At 55.0% G+C, this 25,099-nt stretch overlaps 1 protein-coding gene across 8 annotated transcripts in view; it reads left to right on the top strand.

The window, feature by feature from the left end:
* Nucleotides 1-14,537, top strand: part of ZNF787 (zinc finger protein 787) — a 29,243-nt gene extending 14,706 nt beyond the window's left edge. For 6 of the 8 annotated variants that reach the window (XM_058530414.1, XM_058530413.1, XM_058530418.1 and 3 more), the window contains 3 exons: nucleotides 1,037-1,125; nucleotides 2,144-2,290; nucleotides 12,771-14,537. In XM_058530414.1, coding sequence (XP_058386397.1) covers nucleotides 1,047-1,125; nucleotides 2,144-2,290; nucleotides 12,771-13,834 — 1,290 coding nt within the window. In that variant the 5' untranslated portion in view covers nucleotides 1,037-1,046 and the 3' untranslated portion in view covers nucleotides 13,835-14,537. The remainder of the gene's footprint in view (nucleotides 1-1,036; nucleotides 1,126-2,143; nucleotides 2,291-12,770) is intronic. The other 2 variants (XM_058530420.1, XM_058530421.1) reach the window with 1 other exon arrangement.
* The last annotated feature ends 10,562 nt before the right edge of the window (nucleotides 14,538-25,099 follow it).

Here is a 25,099-nt window from a genome sequence, read left to right as displayed (position 1 = left end):
AGAGATAGGCAGATGAGAGGTGGCCAGGGGCCGGGGAGAGCAGAGTGGACAGATGTCACGCGCCACCCAGCCTGCCGTTCCTTGACCCCACGTGGGTGGCCCTGTTCCTTCATCCCCAGACATCTCAGGGCAGATGGCCCAGAGGGTCAGCTGCTTTCTTTCTTTTTTTTTTTTTAATTTGTATTTATTTATTTATTTTTCCCCCCAAAGCCCCAGTAGATAGCTGTATGTCATAGCTGCACATCCTTCTAGTTGCTGTATGTGGGACGCAGCCTCAGCATGGCCGGAGAAGCGGTGCGTCGGTGCGCGCCCGGGATCCGAACCCGGGCCACCAGCAGCGGAGCGCGCGCACTTAACCGCTAAGCCACGGGGCCGGCCCAAGGTCAGCTGCTTTCTTTACCCGGGGCCGCGACGCGGAGTCTTGCTTGACTCGTGCACGTTGAAAAGGAGCCCTCAGAACGTGCAGTTAGACGACTAGTGTGCCCGCGTCAGCCCCGGGGTTTGTGATGTTGTGGGATGCCGTGAAAGGCCCTTCCTACCCGGTGATTGGCGAGACGGGCCCTGTTGTTGTCGCCCGGCTCCCAGGGCACTGGCTTGGGGACATGGATTTAGGGTCCTCTCGAGCTGGGGTGAGAGCTTTGTCTGGTGGAAACTTCACAGCACGTGTGCTCTGTCGGTGCTGTTGTCTTCCATCTTGCTGGAGAGGAAACTGAGGCACGGAGGCGGGGTCTTGCCCCAAGCCCCAGAGGCTGAGTGGTGGAGCTGGGATGTGAGCGCAGGCCAGTGACTGCAGCCTCTGTGCCTCCTCGTCCCCCCCCCCCGCCCCGGTCGTGTGTGGCCTCAGGCCAGTCCCCCGTCCAGTGGGGAGAAGAGGGCCATTTCTCATCCCTCAGGGACCCACTGCTGTGCATCTCCTGTCTGCCATGGTCGTGCCAGGCGCTCAGAGCTCGAGCGCTGATGGGACCTCTGGCACCTGCCCTCCGTCTGGTCTGGCGTCCTGTCAACTCTGTCCTTCTGTCTTGTCCCCTTCTAACAGGGACCCAGACATGGAGCTGCGGGAAGAGGCCTGGTCTCCGGGGCCGCTGGATTCCGAGGACCAGCAGATGGCCAGTCACGAGAACCCAGGTGAGGTGGCCTCGGGCAGTTCTTCTCAGCTGACCCCACACCCTCCCCCTGGACCCTGGCTTTCTTTGCCTCCCCCTCTTGTGGCTCTGGGATCACCCATCCTTCTTCCAGAGGGCCCCAGGCACCATTAGCCTGGCCTTGGCTTCAGCCAGGCCGCGTCCTGGGCCCGTGTAGTCTCTGGGTTTCCTTCCAGCTACGCGTCCCTGGGAGCCCTCAGGGCCGCCTTTCCCCTGTCTTTCTGTGTTCAGGGCGCCCCCACCTCCCCATCCCTCACGGCCAGGCCCCCTCGCTCCCCCATCGTGGTCTCTAGGTGGCCCCACGATTTTCCCAGGCAGGACCCTCTTTAGACCATGGGTGGCAAACCCAGATGCCCGCGGGCCTGGGCTGTAACGGGCTTGGGGGTGAACTGTGTGGGGAACAACAGGACTGCAGAGGAGGGCCTGTGCTGATTTTCCTGGGAAAACTGGGTGTCTGGGTTTTTGTGGGAAACCTTCCATTTTTTAGATACTGGCAATGTGTTTTATTTAATAAAGCATTATTTGAGTTGAATAAAACTCATCTTTGAGCACACGGGGCCTGGGGTTTGCTTTCGGAGACCCCACTCTGGCCCCCGCTGACCTCTTCACGGCCTCACCCCTTCTCCTCTGTTGAAGCTGTGTTTCCAGGGGCTGTCACACAGGCCACCTGAGAGAGAAAGTATGGACTTTTTCCATGCTGCCATTGATGTATCTCTGTGCTGGGCATCACACTGGCTTGGGTCAGCAGATGTTTCTTACTGTGAAGGGCCAGAGGGAAATATTGTAGGCTTTGCAGGCCACGTGCCCTTGGGGTGCGAGAGCCACCACAGGCAGTATGGGAACAAATGGGTGTGGCCGTGTGCCAATAAAATTTTACAAAACAGGCACTGAGTTTGCATTCCCTGAGCCAGCGTACTATAGTCATCCAAGAGAAAGGTTGTGAGGACCTGGACGGAGGTTGGGGATAGATTTTGGCCCTCTTCTATTTATTTATTTCTAAGATCTGCTGAAGGAGAATGAAGAGAAGCTGCCTGCGGGCAGGCCTGAGGCGGCCGCGGTTGCAGAGAGGAAACTGAGACAGGCTGGGTGCTTTGCCGAGGGCTCACAGCCAGTGGGCACAGCCCCTCGACCCCCGGCTGCCTCAGCGGGTGAGGACCTATCGCCCATCCCTCCCCGTGTTACCCCTCTGCCCCCTCCTCCTCCCCTGTCATACTTCCTTGGCCTTTAGCCTTTTAAAATCAATTTTAAAATCTGTTTCATTATGAAATGTCAGACATCAGTAGACGGTATAATGACTTCCCCTATGGGCCCAGCTTCAGCGATTAGCAGCACTTTGCCAGTCTTAACTTCATCCTTTGTGCCCGTTGTGTGTTTTTTTCCCCCAGGAGTATTTTAAAGAAATTCCCAGACCTTATATCATTGTCATTTCATTCATAAATTCTCCAACAGATAAGGATTCTTTAAAAAGCAACAACAGGGGGCCGGCCCAATGGCGTAGTGGTTAGGTGCGCACTCTCTGCTGCGGTGGCCTGGGGTTCACCGGTTTGGATCCCGGGCTCCACCGATGCACCACTTGTCAAGCCATGCTGTGGTGGCATCCTATATAAAGTGGGGGAAGATGGGCATGGATGTTAGCCCAGGGCCAGTCTTCCTCAGCAAAAAGAGGAGGATTGGCAGGAGATGTTAGCTCAGGGCTGAGCTTCCTCACAAAAAACAAAACAAAACACAACAACAACAACAGCAACTACAAAATGCTTACCTCACCTAACAAAATGTTATTCCTTAATACCATCTAATACCCAGCCTTTGTTAAAATGTCCCCAAAATGTATGTTTGCCTTTGAGTACGTTGTTAATTTTACAAGTCATCCGTTCACAATTCATTCTCCTTATAAAACCTTGAAAAAGTACCAGTGGGTTCTCCCGTCCTCCTTGTCCACCGGGCTCTCCCCTCCCCCTCCCGCCTCGGGACTCTGTTGGAAATCTCTGCTCCGGCCATCCCGGCTGCGGTGCCATCACATGGTGACATCCTCTTCGTTGAGCGAGTGAGCCGTGTGGCCTGGATGCTTCTAAGCAGCTGTGCGTCCCGTTGTTCTGGGCCTGCCCTGTTGGGCCCCGCCTGTGCTTGGCACCTCCTGTGAGGTGACAGTGTTGACTCCTGCCCTGAGACCCCTGGCTGACGTCTGGCGGGAGAGCAGCAGGGCTTGGCCTGGCCAGTGCTCCCACAGACCGTTTCCCTCTGGCCTGTTGGTGAGGGATGGGGGTCTGCGGGGCAGGGCAGGCTCATGGAGGGGGCGCGTTGGGGCACAGTCTGGGCTCCATGGGAAGGAGCACGGCCTGGATTGGTGAGCAGGCTCCACTCAGGTGGAGGAAGGTCAACCTGCAGGGCTCCCATCCCAGCACAGAGGAGCCTGGAGCCTCTGCCAGCGCTGCCTGCTGAGTCAAGTCCGCCTCCGAGGCCCCACAGAGGGGTAGTTGGATGCGCTCTCACTGCCTCTGCCGGGAGGAATGGCTGAGGGGGAAGAAGAGGAGGGTGGCGGCTTGTGGAGACGGGAGTGCTGGTTGGAGCTCTGAGGAGAAGGTGGGCGTGATGCCCAGCCCCGAGTCACAGCCTTGTGGTGCAGACGACCCTGGAGGTTACACACGACCCTGGAGGTTACAGACGATGCTGGAGGTCCAGACGACCCTGGAGGTCACAGATGACCCTGGAGGTTACAGACGACGCTGGAGGTCCAGACAACCCTGGAGGTCACAGACGACGCTGGAGACGGAGGCTGGGACAGCCGCCCTGGAGTCTGCTGGGCTCCGTCTGCCCGCACACCTGACTTCCGGCCCGTCAGCGCATCCACTCAGAGTGCGTCCAGAATGTGTTCACTCGGCTCCAGCTGTGGCCGTTGCCTCACGTCTGGATTGCTGACTGCACTGACCTCCCTGCGTCCACCCTTGTCCACGGTCGCCAGCCTGAGCCTTGTGGAATGGAGGCGAAGTCTTGGATCATCCCCAAGTGGTATCCCCACCCTGCACCGCTACCCTGGCCCACGCCCACCTGGCACATCGTCCCCAGCATGGATGCGCGCTCTGGTCCTCAGCAGGCCAGGCACGTACCTGCCTCACACCCTCGCAGCTCCTGCCCTTCCTGGGCTTTCTTCCCGGAGCTGTGCCCTCCATTCATCCAGCTCTGGTCCAGTGTCCCCATGTCACCTCCTCTGTGAGTGAGGGGCCGGGGACACACGTGCCTGATGTCCCTGCCTCCACAAGGCTCATGGCCGGGTTGGGAGCCCTAACTCGTTCAGTGTCACAACGGGGATTCCAGTGAAGACCACCTCACCAGAGGGTGCACCTTGTCGGAGTCAGGGTAGGCTTTGCTGAGAAAGGGGCTGCCAGCCGAAAATGTGGGTCACCGGATGGAGAGGGCAGTGGCTGGCCGTGGAGCAAGGCCCAGTGGAGAGCTTGAGGAAGGAGACGAGGCAGCATGGTGGGACCGGTGGGACCCTCTCAGCTGCCCGTTAGTAGGGAACCCACCCAAAAGGATGTGTGATGGTCTGGAGCAGCTCTGTGGGGTGGGCTGGTTCCAGGGTTGGTTAATTCAGCTGTTTCCTCGAGCCAGTGATGTCCAGGCCCTGGGCGGCCTTCTCTGTGCCATCCTGGTCGCCCCACACTCCTGAGATGGTGCCTGAGCTCCAGCCGTCACGTCCTCCTGGACGTGAAACTGGAGGAAGGGCAGGGCAGGGCGGGAGGAGGGGTGCAGGGCTTCTCTGCTGGCGTCTTGGTCTCCGTCAGCCCCCAGCTTGGGTCTCACTGGCCAGATTGGGGACATGTGACATAGGGAGATGGCCTGGGGGGTCACCACGACTGGCTTATCCTGGCTCAGCCCCATGCTTGGGATTTTCAGGTTGGGGGGAGTTGGGACCAGCTGTGGGCAGCACCCTGCAGTGTGCCCACACAGAGAAGGGCGTCCAGAGGGGCATGGGAGTGCTTTAGAGAGCTTGCTGTGGCCGTTGTGGGGGACGGGACCCCGAGCCCTGTGGCACACTGTCCTTCCCTGGACGTGGCCAGCTGCTCAGGAGCTGTGGGCACACTCTCCCCAGGCTGGAGGCTGTCGTAGGCCGAGGCTCCTTCCCCAGGGCTGGTGGCTTAGCTCTGGTGTTCCTTGGAGACCATGGGCCAGGTGGTGGGGCCGCAGGGGTGGGCGAGGAGGTGGGCTTGGTGGGCTCCAGCAGGTTGGACTTCAGCATAAGATGTTGTCTGAAGGAGATTCTAGCCCTCTCTGCCCCCACAAGTTTGAACCTCCCTACCCCGATGACAAGAAGGCACCTTAAGAGACATGGTGGAGAGGGACACCGTGTCTCTCACCTGCGGCAGGCCTCGGCTCCCTCCGTTCGGATGAGTGGGCTCTAGAACACCCAGGGCGTGGTCTTCCCATTGCTGTCAAGACCGGAAGTCCTTTATGTGGCCCTTTCCTGGGCCTGCACAATCCCACAGCACCACATGCTTATTTATGTGGGACCGAAATAAAGGTTCACAGAACAATCCTTACCTTACTGACAGCACGTGCCGTATTTTCTTTTCTTCTCCTGCCCTCTGTTCCATTCTTCTGAATGCCAGCCATCACCCACTGAATCGAGGTGACCCCGCTTCTGGGCCGTGACCCACAGTTGGAAGCGCACTTCTTGGGAGGGGGTGGTCGACTGCCTGGCATGGTGCTTCTCGGGGAGGTCGGTGACTGTGAGACTGCAGAGAACTAAGAAGGCCATTTTTCTCTCAGATGAGATGGACTTACCCAGCGTGTTTGTGGGACCTCAGGAATTTATAATTTTTTCCCTGTATTTGAGTATTTGTGGGAAGGATGTCCAGATTGTCCAAGGGAATGCTGTTGTTAACTGTGGCTAACAGTGGCCGATACTTGATAGGCGCTTCCGGTGTATCATCTGATGGAATTCTCAGATACCCTGCAAGGTGGGGGTGTTGATCAGAGGGTGCTGTGCAGAGAGAGGCTGGACCACATGTCCAGGGTGAGGCAGCCAGGAGCCACTTTGGGGGGACAGGACAGTCAGAGTCTCTACACTGCTTCACAGGCGAATTGATGACCCCAAGGAGGCGAGACCTGCTGCCCCAGGGCCAGTTCAGCGCTTCCTGACCTGCTCCCTCCAGGCCCCTTCTCCTGATGGCCCCAGCATGGAGTTCCCAGGGGGGAGGGAGAGAGGCGTGGAGTCTGGCAGTGGTGGGGCAGGAGAACCATCCAGGCCTGTCCTGGAGCCTTAGCTGCAGGGCATTCAGAGAGAGAAGCAATCCAAAAAGTGAATACATAAATAAAAAAAAAAATTCTCATCGTGAGGAGGGAGGGAGAGCTCTCCCAACAAGAAAGAGTTCTTAGCTGGTGTTCTGGAAATCACCCATGGGGGCGGGGTTCTGACCTCCCTCTGGCTCCCAAAAATGCTCTGTCTGAGCCCGGGATGATGGCAGCCCTTGAATCTTCCTAGACCCCCACGTAGAAAAGCAGCAACCATGTGGCAAACCCACATCCTGTGGGCTGCACTGACGACAGCGTCCCTTAGGTGCGAAGCTGTCCTCATGAGCCCCAAATACAGCTGGATGGGGACAAACCAACAGCCAGAGACCAGTGTGGTGTCAGCGTCGGGCTGGAGGGGAGCGAGAATGAGCCCTTGTATTACAGCCCGCGGGTGTTCCCCAGAAGGCCTGGGGGGTGGTCACGCTGAGGCCAGCACTGACGATGGAGGTGTTCTGTCCAGACCAGGAGCCGGGAGTGAGGGGCGGCAGGAAGGTCTGAGGGGCTGGAGCAGCCTGGGGCCACCGGGCTCTTGACACCAGCCAGGTAGACGCCCTGCCAGGGCAGGACCCACTCGGAACAAAGCCTGCCGGGACGGGACTCACGATTGAGTGGGACCCCTTTCCTTGACCACAGGGAGGAAGGAAAGAGAAGGTCCAGATAAAAAGGGGGGTGGCTGCTGAGCCAGGAACCCCAGGAGAGCAGGTTACATGTTAGCTGTGATGTGAGGACTTGGGAAGAGGGAGCTCTGAGAAGTCAGAAATGCCCCCCGGAACCCAGCCTCCTCCTGAAAGTTCAGGAAAACTTACAAAAATGAGCAACAGGAAAATACTGAGTTCAAACCCCCTGGAAAAATTAGAACAGCTCAGAGAGGGGCCAGAACCCGGGGTGGCGAGTTAGAAATATGATCAAAGTCATTTCAAAAGGAAGACTGAAGGAGAAGGGACTCAAGAGTGAATGAAAACCACACATTGTCCCTTAGGATGTTCCTTAGGAAAAAGCGGAGTTGAAAAGGAGGGACATTTTAAAATAAAAAAGAAACGAAAGATTAAAACAGTAAAAAAAATATTGAAGTTAGGCCCAGAAAATCCAGCGACGAGAAGGAGTCGTCCTGGGAGAAGTCCAGAGCAGAGGAAGAGAATGCGTAGTGAAAACTAAATCCAGAGGACGTTCCTGAGATGCGAACGTCGGGGATTGAAAGAGAAATCAGAGGTCTGAGAACATCAGCTCAGAGGAACAAGACATTCCATTCAGGTCACTGGATGTCAGAGAAAGGAGCAAACCCTTGGGGCATCTGGGCGAAAAGCGCCAATGACTCATAAGGCAGAGGAGATGCGGTTGTTGCCAGCCTTTGTTACGAAGCTTCCTGCCGGAAGAAAATGGAGTGCTAGTTACGATTCCCAAGGAAAAAGGGTAAGCCAAGGCTCTCCTATTCAGCAACACTGACCTCCGAGTTCCAGGGACACAGCAGGAGCTCAGTCAATGGTGTTCTCATGGGCCCTTCCTGAGGAATCTTAGCAAGTGAGCTTCAGACAGCCATGATGGCTGGAGGGAGCCGGATGGTGAGGGGGTGCGGCTGAGAGAGGTGAGGTAGGTCAGGACAGTACACCAGGCAGTGCAGGTGTGGCTGTGAAATCAGTGAGGGAACGGGAGTATGCAAAACAGTTCTTTTTGTTTTTTTTTTTTTGAGGAAGATCGGCCGTGTGCTAATATCTGTTGCCGATCTTCCTGTTTTTTCTTTTCTCCCCAAAGCCCCAGTACACAGTTGTGTATCATAGTTGTAGAGTTGTAGCTCTTCTACGTGGGACGCCAGCTCAGCATGGCTTGATGAGTGGTGAGTAGGTCGGCGCCCAGGATCCGAACCGGTGAACCCTGGGCAGCCAAAGCGGAGCACGAGAACTCCACTGCTATGCCACCGGGCTGGCCCCTGCAAAACAGTTCTTGATTTGCTGTCTCAGGAATCATAATTGGCCATGGTGGAATTAGAATGGTTATCTAGAAACTGTACTCTGGGGTCAGTGAATGAGTAATTATGGGGTACTCAAACTCTCTCCTCCCCTTTTGAAGAAGGGAGATGCAGAGGTCACATAGAAAAGGCCAAATAAAAACCTGTAGGCCTGAATTTGTATGGGAAGTGTCAGTGTGAACTCATAGGTATTTTACCTTAAAAAAACAATGATCATTTCCAGATTTTGGTCTTGAAATACCCTTTCCTACTGAAAGAAACCAGGGCCTCTTGGAGAAACAGCCAGTTGCAGGTCTGGGGCAGCAAGTGTAGATGAACCTGGAACACCTTGTGAGGCTGGGTATTGGGGAAGGACCACTAGGGTCCTGTCCAAGGGCCTCAGAGCCCACTTGAAGAGGCTCCCAGTGGCTGAAGATGGGACATTTAACTTCAGTACCATAATGATGGCAGTGGATTGAAACCCACCTAATATGTTTAAATCCATGAGTTCATAATAGTGTTAAGAAACTAAAGACTACTTGGTTTTCTTTGAGGATGGTAGGCAACCAATTCTTTATCTTGAAAACTGGGCAAATAAGGAAATTGAGCATTTATCCTGCCAAAACCATATGAAATTTACCACCCAGTACCAACTAGCAGATGATAGAAACACCTCTAGAAGTTATTCCAGCTGCTGAATGCAGAAGACACAACAGAACAGCCCCATTTTGCACCCCCCAATGGCTCAGTAGATCTGAGCATTGAGAGTGGCTGTTGACATCACACAGAGAGACAACGAGGTATCTTGTGCCTTGGGTGAAAGGACAGGCTTGCACCTTCAGAATGACTGCAGGGGCCCCGCGGAGCCTGAGCAAGCCTGGGGGTCCAGCGGCTAACTGGCAGCAGATACAGGGGACAGAGGCACCTGCTAAACCACACTAGGAGTGTGCAGTCAGCAAAAGCCAGACGGGCCGCGTGGCTCGGGTTCTTCAAAAACCCAAAAAATTTTAAGGAAAGGCAAGAGACGGGGAACTTGTGGATTGAGAGAGACTTAAAGACGTGGCGAATTAAAAAGTAATGGACCAAACGGTAGTGTCTGGGAGTTCGTGCTTGGGTGACAGAACCATGAAGACGTGAAAGGGCGTGGTTACTGCTCAAGTCCCAAGGGTGGTTACTTTCGGGATTGGGAGGGGTGCAGTCGGGACAGGGCACAGGGGCCCCCCGGTGGGCGGCCAAGTCCTGTGTCCTGACTAGAGCATTTGTCTTCCTGTGTTTATTGTATTTAGCTCTGCATTCCATTTGTGGGGCTCTCTGCATCTGACATGTGTTTTACAACCAAAAGGTTAATATCGAATAAAACAGCAGGTCCCCGTGGCCCCAGAGGTTATGGTTGCCAAGGGGGTGGGGTGGGGTGGGGGGGATCTCGGGGCTGCATGGGTGGCAGGACGCCTCTGGGCCCAATACTGCAGGACCCGGGACCCCCTCCCGGCCCTAGCCGAGCCCTCCTTCAGCGGGAGGGACAGTGTTATTGTCTGCTGTGGGGCTGTCCGCCAGCACGGGGCCTGGTGGCTGGGACACCCCCTCCCATCCCTGGAAGGGTAGCTGTTAACGTCATCGAAGCGCTCACTCCTCATTTCTGTCCTTTTTATTGACTGAATGCTTTGTGCTGGCTCACTGTGCTCTTCCGTTTTCGGGAATTCCTTGAGTTCTTTAAAAAGAACACCGTGAGGCGGAAAAGTTGCTAGCCTCCTATCCTCTATGACTGCTGACTTGGTACCAGGCCCGCGGCCGGCCCTTGGCATCCACGCGAGGCCCGACTCCCACCCGAGTGGCTCGGGGCACACCGCGCTGGCGCGGATTCCGGCACTCGCGCGGAGATGCGCGGCGGCGGCTCCGCGGAGACACCGGGACCCGCCTCCCAGAGTAATTAAACCCTCCTGCAATTAAAAAAGAAGCCGTGTGTGCGGTAAACCAGCCGCCGGCAGAAAGTCGTACAGGCTGAGGCTGCGCAAGCCCGGCGCCCGGTCGCGCCCTCCTCCCTTCCAAGCGTGCAGGCGGCAGCCCTTCCGCTGGGGGCTGCAGGCTTTCTCTCCCTGATTCTAGATGGGGCGCTCAGGCCTCGCCCTGCTTTGCCGGTTGCAGATGTGACAGCCGCCAGCTGCTCCGGGACCTGAGGATGGAGGGCTCAGCTCACCCCAGCGCCCCTGCCTTAGTCACAGGTGTTTCACAAGTTTTAGTGGTCTGTATTGAGAATTCGTGTCCTCTGAGTGTAAATGCTCTTCATAGCTGAATCACAGGGGGTATTGTTAAACGTTCTGTGCTGACAACTTTGAAAACAAAATGTTTGTTTTAACTGAGGGACTACAGCGCTAGTAGTGAGCGAGGTGGAAGGCTGTTTGCCGCGGAGCGCAGGCCTCCTCCCCGCCCACCGCCCCTGCTGCCCGGCCACACTGCCCCAGCCCCCAGGTCCAGCCTTTTACTCTTGGCTGTCTCTGCATCTCTACGTAATCTGCTTTCAACTCCGTTTCTTGCTTTCTGTTGACCCAGAATGGGCCCCCTGCCATCTCTTCAGAAGCCCCTCCCCCGTGCCTTCCTGACTTCCTACCCAGATGATTCCACATCCCAGTGCAGGCCAGATGCCTTAGAGTAGTGGACCCCAAAGTTCAGGTGCGTCAGAGTCACCTGGGGGCATGTTAAATCTCAGAGGGCTGCCCCCCCCACCCCCCGGAACAAGAACATTGCTAAGCCCCGTGCTAGCTCTGATGCAGCTGGTCCCGGGGCCCGTTGGAGGAGCGCTACCCTGGGAGAGTGGGTGCTGTTTGGGCCGGGGGCTCGGCACGGCCGGTCCGGGAGCCAGACTGCCGGGCACATCTCGGCTTTGCTGCTTCCATGTCCCGATTCCTCTTCCCGGTGCCTCGGTGTCCTCGCCTGTGAAGACCCGAATTCTATAGCGCCCGCCTCACAGGACTTAAAGGCAGTGAGGCTTAAGTTCATAGCGCCGCCCTCGGTACCTGAGAACCCTGCTTTGCACGTTTGCCAACGTTTTCTCAGGGACAGTGTGAGCGCTGTGTGCTGCGCCTGTGGGACCTACGGTCTAGGGAGGGGGGAGCGGGAAGACGGTGTTGGTGGGTCACGCTTGGAGGGAAACAAGCCTGGGGTGCTCCTGGGGCTCCCGAGCCGGGGGCGGGGCCAGGATGGGGCGTGACCGGAGACCCAGGGGGCGGGGCTGTTCCCCAGGGGCGGGGGCCGGAGACCCAGGGGCCTGTGCTGTGCTCCGAGGGCGTGACCGGAGACCCAGGGGGCTTGGCCCACGCCAGGCGGGCGTCCCGGGTTGAGGCTCCCATGCCGTCTGATTCTGTAGTTGAGGCCCAGCCGGTTGCGGAGACCAAAAGTCATCTAAGGTGCACACAGACCAGACTCGGAGCTGTGCAAGTTGGGGAGGTGGCAGGCTCCCATTTATCCTGGGAGACCGCTCAGGACCAGGCGTGGTGCAAATGTGTGAAAGGCTTTGTTGGGCAGCCGGTAAGTGGTGGTGTCCTCAGTTTGCAGACCGCAAGAGCAAAGCCCCACTGGGCAGACGGACTCACAGAACCAAGGGCCAGTGCGAGGACGTCTGTAGTAGAGGCTACGTCGTGTGGGGGTTGCACTCCCGGTTAATGGGGGGCAGGACTCCCCGGCTGGCCTGAGTGGTTCCTTCTCTCTTCTCCACCCTTCAGTCAGGATAGTCTTCCTAGAGCCCAGATGTGACCCCGTCACTCTCGGGCTTGCACACCTTCAGGGTGCTGCAGCCCATTGTCCTTGGGCCGGGGTCCGACGCCCCGCGCCGCATTCTGGGCTGGCTCTGCGCGCCCCCTGCCTTGGAGCCCTTAACCGTGGGCCTGGGAACCTCCCAGTCCCCAGCCTGGTGCTTTGTGTTACAGGTGTCATTTCTTCCTCGGAGCCTTCCCTAGACCTCCATAGGGATGGACAGACATGTCTGGAGTCCCTGCTGTGTCTCAGGCATTGTTTTAGATGTGGGGGAAACAGCCGTGAAGGAAAAGTCCTGAGGAATGGGTAGTGAACAGACCAATGTTTAGGAAAATGCCAGGGAGTGGTGGCTGCTCTGAGGCGAATAGGGTGGGTAAGGGGCTGGAGACTGATGGGCCATGTGCCTAGGGCCGGTTCTGTGCAGAGAGCGGGGCGCTGACTCGGCCCAGCCGCTCTCCGAGGTGTCACAGGGGAGCCTGAGAAGGCGCACAGAGGTGAGTGAGGTCCCCGAGGCTGCGCACAGTAGCAGGTGGCAGAGCCTTTGAAGCCCCCAGCGCGGATGGCCCTAGACCGCCCTCGCGCCTGGACGGGCCCTCTGTCGAGCCTGGCCTCTCTCTGACCTGCCTCCCCTGCCCCCTCTTGCCTTCCAGTGGACATCCTCATCATGGATGACGACGACGTCCCCAGCTGGCCCCCGACCAAGCTGTCCCCGCCCCAGTCGGCGCCCCCGGCCGGCCCCCCGCCCCGGCCGCGGCCGCCGGCCCCCTACATCTGCAACGAGTGCGGCAAGAGCTTCAGTCACTGGTCCAAGCTGACGCGGCACCAGCGCACGCACACGGGTGAGCGGCCCAACGCCTGCAGCGACTGCGGCAAGACCTTCTCGCAGAGCTCGCACCTGGTGCAGCACCGGCGCATCCACACGGGCGAGAAGCCCTACGCCTGCTCCGAGTGCGGCAAGCGCTTCAGCTGGAGCTCCAACCTCATGCAGCACCAGCGCATCCACACGGGCGAGAAGCCCTACGCCTGCCCCGACTGCGGCCGCAGCTTCACGCAGAGCAAGAGCCTGGCCAAGCACCGGCGCTCGCACAGCGGCCTCAAGCCCTTCGTGTGCCCGCGCTGCGGCCGCGGCTTCAGCCAGCCCAAGAGTCTGGCGCGCCACCTGCGGCTGCACCCCGAGCTGTCGGGGCCCGGCGTGGCGGCCAAGGTGCTGGCAGCCAGCGTGCGCCGGGCCAAGGCGCCCGAGGAGGCGGCGGCGGCGGACGGCGAGATCGCCATCCCGGTGGGCGACGGCGAGGGCATCATCGTGGTGGGCGCGCCGGGCGAGGGGGCCGCGGCGGCCGCAGCCGTGGCGGGCGCGGGGGCCAAGGCGCCGGGGCCCCGCTCGCGGCGCGCCCCGGCCCCCAAGCCATACGTGTGCGTGGAGTGCGGGAAGGGCTTCGGGCACGGGGCCGGGCTCCTGGCCCACCAGCGCGCCCAGCACGGGGACGGGCTCGGGGCGGCGGGGGGCGAGGAGCCCGCGCACATCTGCGTGGAGTGCGGCGAGGGCTTCGTGCAGGGCGCCGCGCTGCGGAGACACAAGAAGGTCCACGCCGTGGGCGCGCCCTCGGTCTGCAGCCGCTGCGGACAGAGCTACTACCGGGCCGGCGGGGAGGACGAGGACGAAGACGAGGCCGCCGGCCGGTGCAGCGAGTGCCGCGGCGGGGAGGGCCGGTAGGGGCGGGGGCCCGGGGGGGCAGGGCCCCTCGGGCTTGGCGGGGACGACGGCAGGACCCAGAGTCCCGGGGAGACACGGGCAGAGGGGTGCTGCGGGCCGGCGGCGGCGTCGCGGGCTCCCCCCCTCCCCGGGCGCGCGGTCCGCGGGGCGCGGGGGGCCTGGGGGAGGGGCGCTGGGCAGCTCCCTCGGCGCCCAGGCCACGCCCGCCCGCGTCCCGCCCCCGCCCTGCGCCGGGCCTGCCCCTTGTAGGTTCTCGGCCGAGCCCGAGATAGACAATGTGTGACTAGACAGACCAAGACACGAGAGAACCCACGGGCGAAAGCCCTTGTTGCCTCTTTCTCTTCCCCCACCGGCTGGGGGAGTTGCGAGGATGGAGAGAAATCGGGCCTTTTCCGTTTAGAGAGGCCCCAGGGAGGGAAGGGAAAGAGGGGTCCTTTTTCCTTTTAGAGTTTTCTTTTAATCCTACCCGCCCCCTGACCCCTCCCACCCGTTATGTTTTCTCTTCTCCCCCTCGGGTCCCATGGTTTTTCCTCGCCCAAGCCCTTCCTCCCGCTCCTGGATCTGGGGTAGCGGAGCAGTGATGGAGCAGAACTCGCCCCTGTTACAAGCGTGCCCCTCAGAGAAGGGGGTGCCCGTCTCTCGTTCCTAGCCTGGGCGCGGTAGGAGAGGGGCCGGGGGAAATAAATGGCACTGTCCGATTGTCCCTGCTGTGCGTGGTTCTTGAGTTCGGAGGGAGATGGGCAAGAGCGTACACGGAGGGATTCCCGCCAGCGGGCGCTGCGGAGGGGACACCGGCCGAGGGCCAGGCCCACGGACAGAGGCAGCGGCCCCAGCGGCTGTCGGAGTCCACACCCACACCTGGGTGCAGACCGGGCTGTTGTTCGGGAAGAGTGACCTGACCAGGTCGCCGCAGTGGGCTCTGGGCCCCAGAGGGCTGGCTGTCACGTGTCCAGGCTTGTGAGGAACTGGGGCCGGTTGTTTAGAGTAAGACCAGCTTACTGCAGCTTTTCAAAGGAATCCCACAGCCTTGGGGGATTAACACAGGTCGTTCCGGGCTCATGGGACAGTGGCAAGTAGCTCTCCTCCACACAGCGAGTGAGGGGCCCACGCTTCTATCCGTGGTTTCCTCCACCAGCCCCTGAAGCCCTTGCCTGCATCCAACTTCTTGGAAGACTTGGCCTGGAAATGCGCAGTCTCCCCTGCTCACACGCCACTAAGGGGGGCGGAGCAACCACAGGGTCACAACCCCAGCAGAGGAGGCTGGAAATGTCGCTGGCAGGGCTGCTACTTCTCAGCGACAGAACTGTACTGTGGAGGGAGGAAGAGGGACTTGGGGGGGCAGACAGTTGTCCCTGCTACAGGTGTCTAACGAGAGGAGCCAGCTGAGGGGCTAGGGGGTGAGGACAAGGATTTTGACAGTTGTCAGGTGCTTCCTATAGGCGCTGCTATGTACCTCATGGACACAGTCTTACAGCATCTGTGTCGCAGTCCTGTGAGGCGAGGGCTGCCAGTAGGTTGTTCATCAGGATGGGGCCCTGTGATGCCAATTCCAGCGTCCTGGGCCCCACAGCCAGAGTCCTGGAGACCCGTGTCCCTGGGATCTGGGGAGGCTGCGGTGGGCTGTGCTGTGGGAGAAGGAGCCCTGCCAAGGGGTATGCATTTTCACCCTGCCTGGGCAGCCATGATTTTGCTGAAGAAGGTTGGAGGAGGGGACCCCATGTTCCCTTTACCTCCGCAGGAAAAGAGAGGGGTTAATGGCAGGGAGGGAGTTGGAGGCGAAAGCGAGATTTCCAGTTCCAGCCCTGAACCTGCTACCTGGGGCTCTGCTATCCTTGAGCAGATCACTCCCACCTCGGAGCCTCAGGTCGTCATGTGGAGAATGAGGGGCTCAAAACCAAGGTCATGGCTGGCCACCTGGCGGGCGGGGGCGTGACTCCCTGGGAGGATTTATTAGAGCGTCTTGGGTGTGACTAGGTCAGAAAAGCATGTTCTCAAGTGGCTATCGCCTGGCTTGGAAATCGGTTGACATGGTTCAGTTTATTCTGGGTCTCAGATCACTTCAAAGGAGGGAGGGAGGAAGGGGCGAATCTGTTTGTCCCGAGAGGGCACGGTCAGCGAAGAGACATTGCCCAGTGCCTGCCCGCCCCCTCTGTCCAGCGCTGACCTTGAGGGCTATCGGAGGCGGGGGAGAGGGAGGGAGGGGGAGGAGGAGTTGTGGGAGCCTGGTGGGAGGTGCCCTGTCACTTGGAAGCAAGTGGTTGGTTTCTTGCACCAGCCCAGAATGGAGCCTGCTCTCACCCCTGCCGCGTCCTCTCCCTACCTCAGAAGGCGGTGGCAGGAGCTCACACTCCGGGCAAGAAAGATTTAGGGCCAGTTTCCACTCTGCCATATATAGGCTCCGTGACCCCAGTCAAGCGAACTAACCCCTCTGACCCTCCGGTTCCTCCTCTGTGCAAAGAAGAGCATTCCTGTGTCACATGACTGTTTCAAGGGATACCCCGGGGTGTCTGTACGAGCCTGGTGCTCAGTCACTGACAGCTAATGCCTTTCCCAGGAAGGAGTGTAATGCAGCGTAGGAGCCGGGGCTCAAATCTCAGCTCCGCCAGGGAGCGATACTCACCGTCTCTGAACCTCAGTTTACCTCACTTAATATAGGGATTTACTTTGCTTAATAAATAGTATACAATTCAATGAGCTAACATGACCATGTACTTAGACGAATGTCCCTTAGTTATTGTTAGTTAATATTATCATTACTGATGTCCTGATGCTTTCCAGAAAGACTGGAGTGAGACTGTAGAGATGTATGTTTACCCACAATGTCACAAACAATTATACACGATGATAGCAATAATAATAATAGTTCATGCTCCTGGAGTATTTACCATGTGTCAGGCACTATTCTCAGCCCTGTATGTAGATTAACTCATCCACGCCTCCCAACTTTTACTATCTGTCTCCATTTATGCATGGGGAAGCCAAGCAACAGGGAGGTTAATTAACTTGCCCCAAGTCACACAGCTGGTATGTGGAGCTGGGCTCTAAACTGACCTCCCGGCCTCAGAGCCCGCCCTCTCAGTCCCCATGATAGGCTGCCCATCCAGCCTGTGCTGTGTTGCAGGGCTCGAATTAAATGTTTCTTCATCCCAGGAAACTGCTCATTCACATCATCCTTGTGTATTTGTTTCACACACAGGTACCATCAGACATTAACACTGGTGAGGGTGTGCGCATGGGGAGAACTGACGCCCTGCAGGAAGTAGATGAGGCTCTCTCAACTAAAGCACTAGTGACAGTAGGGGCTGGACCATTCTTTGGTGTGGGGCCATCTTGTGCACTGTAGGATGTTGGGCAGCATCCCTGGCCTCCACCCACTAGATGCCAGGAGCCCCCCTCCTCCACCAGTGACAACCAAACATGTCTCCAGACACTGCCCAGTGTCCCCTGGGTGAGGGGCAAAATCGCCCCCATTGAGAACCACTGAATTAAATGGAAGGAGCGTCTACAGCCCTTGGCAGCTTTCTCTTCTCAGGGCGTGAACACTCCCCCTTCCTTCCTGCAGCAAAGCTGCCTTTCCTGGCCCCTCTACCACGTGGCTGCCTTCCCGGCTTCATCTCGTGGTGGCTCCACTGTGTTTCTGTCCTCCTGGCCTAAAAGTTTTGTCTGTGAACCTCAAGCTCAGATTCTCCCAGGGGCTCGGGTGGGCGACGGGAACGAGCGAGGTGATCAGGGAGGCAGTCAGTCTGCAGTGGGCAGCTGCTGCTTGGCCCAGCCAACTCTGCACGGGGGACTGTGGACCTGGCCCTGCCAGGTCTTCTGATTTTCCAGGAGAGATCTGAAATTAGGAATTTTTTTAAAATGGGAAATCCCCCCCCCTTTTTTTTGGTGAGGAAGATTAGCCCTGAGCTAACATCTGTTGCCAATCTTCCTCTTTTTGCTGAGGAAGATTGGCCCTGGGCTAACATCCGTGCCCATCTTCCTCCACTTTATATGGGATGCCGCCACAGCATGGCTTGACAAGCGGTGTGTTGGTCTACGCCCGCGAGCGAACCTGAGAACCTGGGCTGCCAAAGCAGAGCAGGAGCGCTTAACCGCTGTGCCACAGGGCCTGTCCCCCGAAACAATTTTTTTTAGTGTGGGCAACTGACACAAAAACTTTTTAAAGCCCCGAGTGAACCCACCTAAACACATCTGTGGCCGATTTTGGTCTATGGGCCTCCAGTGTCCAATTCTCTTTTTAGCACTGATTAAAGAAAATTAAGTTCTCACCAAAAAAAAAAAAAGAAATATGTGAGGTGATGGATGTGTTAACTATTAGCTAGATAGGGGGCATCCTTTCATGATGTATACATATATCCAATCACCATGATGTACACTTTAAATGTCTTATAATTTCTCAAGGATACCTCAATAAAGCTGAAAAAAAAATAAAGAGAGAATTAAGGTTTTGGAAGCCCACATTAGTAACCTTTGTCTCCTTTTCATGATCTTGAGCCATAATTTTGAATTGGAAGGTATTACATTAAAAATCTGGATTTCTGTTCCTTTTTTTCCCTCCCAAAGACCCAGGAGGGGTCTTTGGGAGGGAAAATATAGAAATAGGGAAAATATAGAATATACAACCATATGCATGGTTGTATATTCTAGTTGTAAGTCCTTCTAGTTCTTCTATGTGAGCCGCCACCGTAGCGTGGCAACTGACAGACGAGTGGTGTGGTTCTGGCCCTGGGAACCAAACCCAGGCCGCTGAAGTGGAGCGTGCCGAAATTTAACCGCTAGGCCATCAGGGCTGGCTCAAAAATCTGGATTTCTGGTGTCTCTTGGGATAATCAGAAGTTCTGGCAACACTGGGGCTTCGTGTTGTATGAAACAGTTGGCTGGAGGGATGTGTGAGTGTGTGTGTGTGTGTGTGTGTGTGTGTATCTGTGTGTGACCTTCAGAGTCAGACATGCACCCCCAAACCCAGAGGCAGGGAAATCTATTGTGCTTGGTTACAGGACCCCAAAGCAGGGTCTTTACAACTTACAGACCCAATACATTGGGGTTTTCTCTTTCAGCTGGTGGAGTTGGTTCCGGAAGGTAAACTGTGGGATAGAGTGGACTGTGGCATAAACACCCCGAATTGCAATTGGGGAAGACTGTAGGGCCCTACGATGCCCAAGGGGTCTGCCCATGAACCAGGTCAAGAAAGAATGTGTCCGATTGTCCCCCAAGAACTTGTTAAGACGCGGGTTCCAGGGCAGACTCCGTCCTCTGCATTCTGATTCTGTAAGTCGAGAGTGGAGCCTGAGGCTGTGCCTGTCAGTGAGCTTTCCAGGTGGTTTTGACGACCGCCCTGGTGTGGAAGCCACCTGCCCCAGAGTAAAGTCAGGATGGAGAGGTGAGCCCAGACAGTTCCTTCTCCACTTGGGAAGGCAGAGCAAAGGAGGGAACAGCTGCTCTGCATGTGGGCAGGCTGTGCCTGAGCTTCCATGGGCCCAGGATGCAGGGGGCATCGCCGAGCAGGCGGATGCCTGGGAGCTCCCCCAGGGATTCTCATTCAGTGCCCCTGCAACAGGGCTCCACCATCCGCACGTAGAGCAAGCGCTGGAAACCTGGTTGAACGGGTGGACTTCTGCTGTCACGTCACGTTGTGCATTTTATCCATTTGTTCGTGCACACGTGTGTTCATTCACTCACCCCTTCTCTTACTCCTCCAACAAATATTTATTGAATAATTCCAGGCACCGCTTTGGGTGCTCGGGTAAAGAAAGAAATGTATGTTCTTTTCTTTTGGAACCTGCCACGTAGTCCTTATAACAAGCCTACACTGCAGCCGTCCAGCCATTGCAAAGATGGGTAAATCGAGGGCAAGTGAAGTCGGCAACCTTTCCACTCTCCACTCTGCCACCCGTGGCATTGGTGGTAGTAGGAATTATGTCTGCTGCCATTTATTTAGTTCTTGCTTTGGTGCAAGGCACCGTGCTGGCTTCCTCATTCCCCGACTTAACCGGATCCTCACAACGGCCCTGTGGTATTGGCAATACTCCTTCTTTGCCGGTGATGAAACTGGTACAAGGAGATGATGCAATTCGCCCAAGAGCACCGTGTGTAAAACGGTAGAACGAATCTGAACCCAAAGCCCCAAAATTCATACTCTTTCCATCATGTCCACCGCCCACATCCTCGTTTATGTTTGTTGAGCACGACTATGTGCCGGAGACCAGCCAAGCCCTGAGGACACATTGGTGAACATGACAGGCATGGTCTGCCCCCCCGGAGCTCACCCTCTAATGTGCAGGTGGGAGGGGAGCGACACACAGACAGGGATTGATGTGGAGAAAGTCCTGGGGGTGGGGAAGGAGGAACAGGCAGGCGTCTGGATAGGTGGGGTCTCAAGGGAGTGGAAGCCAGACGGACGTGGGACGAGAGAGAGGGGATTCTCTATCCAGCTTCTTTCCCAGTTGAATGCAGCGTTTATCTGGGAAGGTGTCTTCTGTGTGTCCCCATGTCATGACTCCGTTAAATGAACACTTAAGTGGAGCACAGGGTGCTGGATGGTGGGTCACAGCTCAATAACAGACCACAAGAGAAATGGAAATAGAGAAGTTTATGACTCACAGGTCCTGGAGGAAGTCCCAGCACGTCTTGAGGGGCCGCATGGGAGGTCAAGGTACAGTGCAGCCAGAGAGGCAGGACCTGGGGCACATGGCCTTTTTATGGTCCATTGGTGGGGTGCTTTGGGGTCCATGGGCTAGGGCTAGATTGGCCAATTCAAACCATAAGAGTGGGGTTTTGGTGAACCCCATGGAGGGGCTTATCTAGGAGGTGTCGAGGGCATACAGGCGCTGGGAAGTAGGGGAGACTTGCTCAGAAGGGCTGCTGGGGAGATCATAGCGGGAATGTACATTTGCTTGTGACTCCTGGGACTGCTGCCTAGGGCAGGTGCTTGCATGAGGGGGCTGGGGTCAGTGCAAGGCCCCCCACAGGCCACTTGGCCAAATAAAATGGATGACAAGGCAGCAACACCACAGAGTAGCTTAGCTAAACTCTCGACACCCCATTTCCCAAAGCATGTCCTGGAGAATGTAGCTTCAAGGGAATATTGATAAGGTGCTTGGAGAAAACAGGGTCCCCTGTTCAAGTAACTTGGGAAATGCTGGACTCCAATTTACTATCACATAGAACAGTGCTGGGTGCATGGTAGGTGCCGAGACAAGATTTTGTTCACTGAATAAATTATAAAGCAAGTGTTTTTGTTTGTTTATTTCCCTTCAGGAGCCTTTAATTGTGAAGGCAGGGGTCAGGGGGTAGGTTATAACAGGCAGCATTTTCTGAATGTGTTCAGTCATGAAACCTTCCATTCATAGAGCATCTTGGGGGCTGGTATGCTCCAAGCCATCCTTAGAAAAGTGAATATTGTGAGTGTGTGTGTCTCTGTGTGTATGTATTGTGTGTCCCTGTGTGTCTATGTGTGTACATGTGCGTTTCTGTATCTCTGTGTGTCTGTATGTATCTTTGTGTGTATGTATATATGTGCATGTGTCTGTATCTGTGTGTCTCTATGTGTGTATATGTGTCTCTGTGTGTTTGTGTATTTGTGTGTGTGTATTATACATCTGTTCATCTTTTCCCTTCCACTTACTTCCCAAAGAGGTTGTGGGTGGGGAGGGGATCGTTTCTGGCCTCATCGATTTCTCCTCCTCTCCTGTCTTGATGGACAAATGTCTATCCACACATCCCCCACCTTCCCAAGCCTCTGGGGCAAGTCCTTCAGCACCATGGACAGAGCCCCTACCCGCAGCTGGGTCTCTGGTGATGCGCTCAGCTTCACCCACAAACATCACCTTCTAAAGCCTCCAACCATCTCATGACGAGGTGTTATCCCTGTTTCACAGACGAGAAAACAGAGGCTTAGGGGAGCTGAAGTGTTTTTCCCAGGCTCTCCCAGCTAGTAAGTAGCAGAGCTTAATAGTCAGAATGGAAAGCCCACACCCACACTGGTCCATACTTCATGGAGTGCTTGTGAAATGGATGTGGCCACCAGCTTGCAAAGCAAAAACTATTTTGATGGATAAAGTCATTAGGACCAATGGGGGCTATGCTAGGGGAATTTGGGTCATGAATCCGCATGTTTGGTCACAAATAAGATTTTTTTAAAAAAAGAATAGATACTCGGAGGAAAAGGTTACTTACTGAGTCTCTTTTATACCAATTCCTCGATTCCTCATTCCTCTCCCTACATTATCCTTTGAGATAGTCAGTGAATATACAAGTGACTTTTAAGATTAGTTTGTGAAATGGGAGCATGCCATGCACCTTATTCTGCCACTTGCCTATGTATGTATGTATGTATGTATGCATCTGTGTATCTATCATCTATGTATGTATGTATCATCTACCTATCCTTGTATCTTTCTATGTATATATGTACGTATCCATTTATCTATGTATCTGTCATCTGTCTATCTATTTACCTATTTATCCAAGATTGTTTCAAAGAGGCCCATATACATCATCATATTCCTTTTAATATTTTCAAAACATTTCCTTGTGGATATAACATCTTATTTACCTAGCCGCAGTCCCATGCACAGGTAGATTGTTTCTTGTCTTCTGCTACTATAACAATAAAACTCTTTGTTCAGTATTTATACAGCAATACTCTTTATTCCTATCCTGGCATCTGGGAGCTGCGTGGAGGGGGATGTGCATTTGAATTCTCACAAATAAGCTCTCTCCTCAGAGGTGAGACTGATTGATTGTGTCCCCAACAGTGTACGAAGTGACTACCTCCGCCTGCCCTCTGCAGTGAGAGGACACACGAGTAAGGGTTTTGAGATGGCCGGTATCTGAGAGACTCTGGGAAGGGAGATCCGATTTAATGTGCACCTACTGTGTGCCCAGTGCATCATAGATATCATCTCGTCTAATCTGCACACTAACACTATGAAGCAGCAACTATTTCCTCCACTTGACAGAGGTAGAAGCAGCCTCAGAGAGTTGAGGCCACGCATCTGAAGATTTACAAGGAGACGCAGTGACACTGGGATTCCGCCACTGGATTCTGCCACACATTGCATGGACGCAGCTGGACTGTTAATTTTTTAAGTGAAGCCACTCACTCAAGACCTGTTGATGTATTGTCTTCCCCAGTGGGATGGAAATACTGCCCCAAACCCCATGTAGTTCAGCAGCTTCCTCCATCCCACCCCCTGGTCCTGGACCTCAGTGGCCCCTCCCTCTCCTTAGCTTCATTCACTGCTGTGGATAAATCCAGAACAGCGTCACGATAGCCTTCTCTATGTCGACTCTGCGATCTGTTAGTGCAGAGATGCTCCCTGCAAGCTGGCAGGGTAGATAATCCCATTCTGGAGCCACTTTAGGGGCCCTCTAGGAAAATGCTGGTCTCTGCTGCCACCATCTGGACCCTTGAGAATAGCACAGTGTCCAAGAAATAATGAAAAGACATGCTTAGGGATGGAGGGCAGTGGAGTATATTACAGTCATGCACTGCCTAACGACATTTCCGTCAACGACGTACCGCATATTCGCCGGTGGTCCCATAAGATTAGTATAATAGAGCCCAGGTGTGTGGTAGGCTGTACCATCTATGTTTGTGTAAGTACACTCCATGGTGTTCACACAACGATGAAATCACCTAATGACGAATTTCTCAGAACATGTCCCCGTCACTAAGTGACGCATGACTTGTATGTGCATATCATTCAAAGGCATGGCTCTGAGTTAGATCTTGTTTTTTTTGTTTATTGAGGTAAAATGCACAAACATAAACTAATTTTTTCACTTGTTTTTTAACCAAAAAATTAACAATAAAATATCCTAGACCATATTAATTTTTTTTTACTTTATAAAAAGTATAAATGACCTCATCATGAACTCATCTAATCCTAATCACCTCCCTAAGGCCCCACCTCCTAATACCATCATATTGGGGGTAGAGTTTCAACATACGAATTTTTGAGGGGACACCAACATTCAGTCCATAACAGTTCTGGAAGGAGGTTTTTTTAAAAAAAATAGCTTTCTGGATTCTTCTCTCTCCCCTCCACCTCAGCTGTTTTAATCATGGTCCCTAATGATCTGGGGAAAAAATGAAGAAAAAACATTTGACTGACACAGGCATTCTCAGGCTGTGGAAGTTAAGGAGGGGTCCAGTCCAGACCCGACTTGGTTTTCACCAAAATTTAGGACCCCTTCGGTTATATTCTTTTTTTTCCTCTTAATAGACTTTATATTCTTTTTGGAGCCATTTTAAGTTCACAGTAAACTTGAGAGGAAGGTACAGAGATTTCTCTTATACCCCCTGCCCCCACACATGCACAGCCTCCCCCATTATCAACATCTCCCACCAGAGTGGGACATCTGTTACCATTGATGAACCCACATTGACACATCATTATCTTCCAAAGCCTATAGGTTACACTACAGGTCACTCTTGGTGGTGTACATTCTGTGGGTTTGGACAAACATATAATGTCATGTATCCACCATTATGTATCACTCAGAATATCTTCACGTCCCTAAAAGTCCTCTGTGCTCTGCCTATTCATCCCTCCATCCCCTCCAACCTCTGGCAACGACTCATCTTTTTACTGTCTCCATAGTTTTGCCTTTTCCAGAATGTCATAGGGTTGGAATCTTACAGTATGTAGACTTTTCAGACTGGCTTCTTTGACTTGGTAGTACGCATTTAAGCTTCCTCCCTGTTTTTTCATGGTCTAACAGCTCATTTCCTTTTAGTGCTAAATAATATTCCATTGTCTGGATGCACCACGGTTTACTTATCCATTCACCTCCTGAAGGGCATCTTGGTTGCTTCTGAGTTTTGGCAATTATGAATAATGCGGCTACACTCTTGGGTGTCTGGTAAACAGCTGTCTTCTCCCACAGAAGAAAAAAAAACGTGGCTGCATGATAATATGGGATTGCCTGTGAACCAATCCCGTTCAGTGGGGTATAAGGAAGCTCCTGGGGGTGCTTCTGAGGGAGGTTTCCCCGCTTACTGTAGAGCAGTGGATCTCAGGCGGGGAGCGGGGGGGGGGGGGGAATGGGGGGATTGTGACCTGCAGGTAACATCTGGCAATGTCTGTTGTCATGTTTAGTTGTCACGACTGGGGGCGGGTGGGTGCTACTGTCGTTATCTAATGGGCAGAAGCTGGGAGGCTGCTCAACATCCTACAACGCACAGGACAGCCCCCTGCCCCACAACAAAAGATTACCCGGCCCCACCTCAACAGTGCCGAGAATGAAAAACCTGCCATG

The sequence above is a fragment of the Diceros bicornis genome, chromosome 34 (genome assembly GCF_020826845.1).
Source record: "Diceros bicornis minor isolate mBicDic1 chromosome 34, mDicBic1.mat.cur, whole genome shotgun sequence".
Lineage (NCBI taxonomy): Eukaryota > Metazoa > Chordata > Mammalia > Perissodactyla > Rhinocerotidae > Diceros > Diceros bicornis.
Note: the sequence above shows the minus strand (reverse complement) of the source record. Positions and strands in the feature narration are given on the sequence as shown.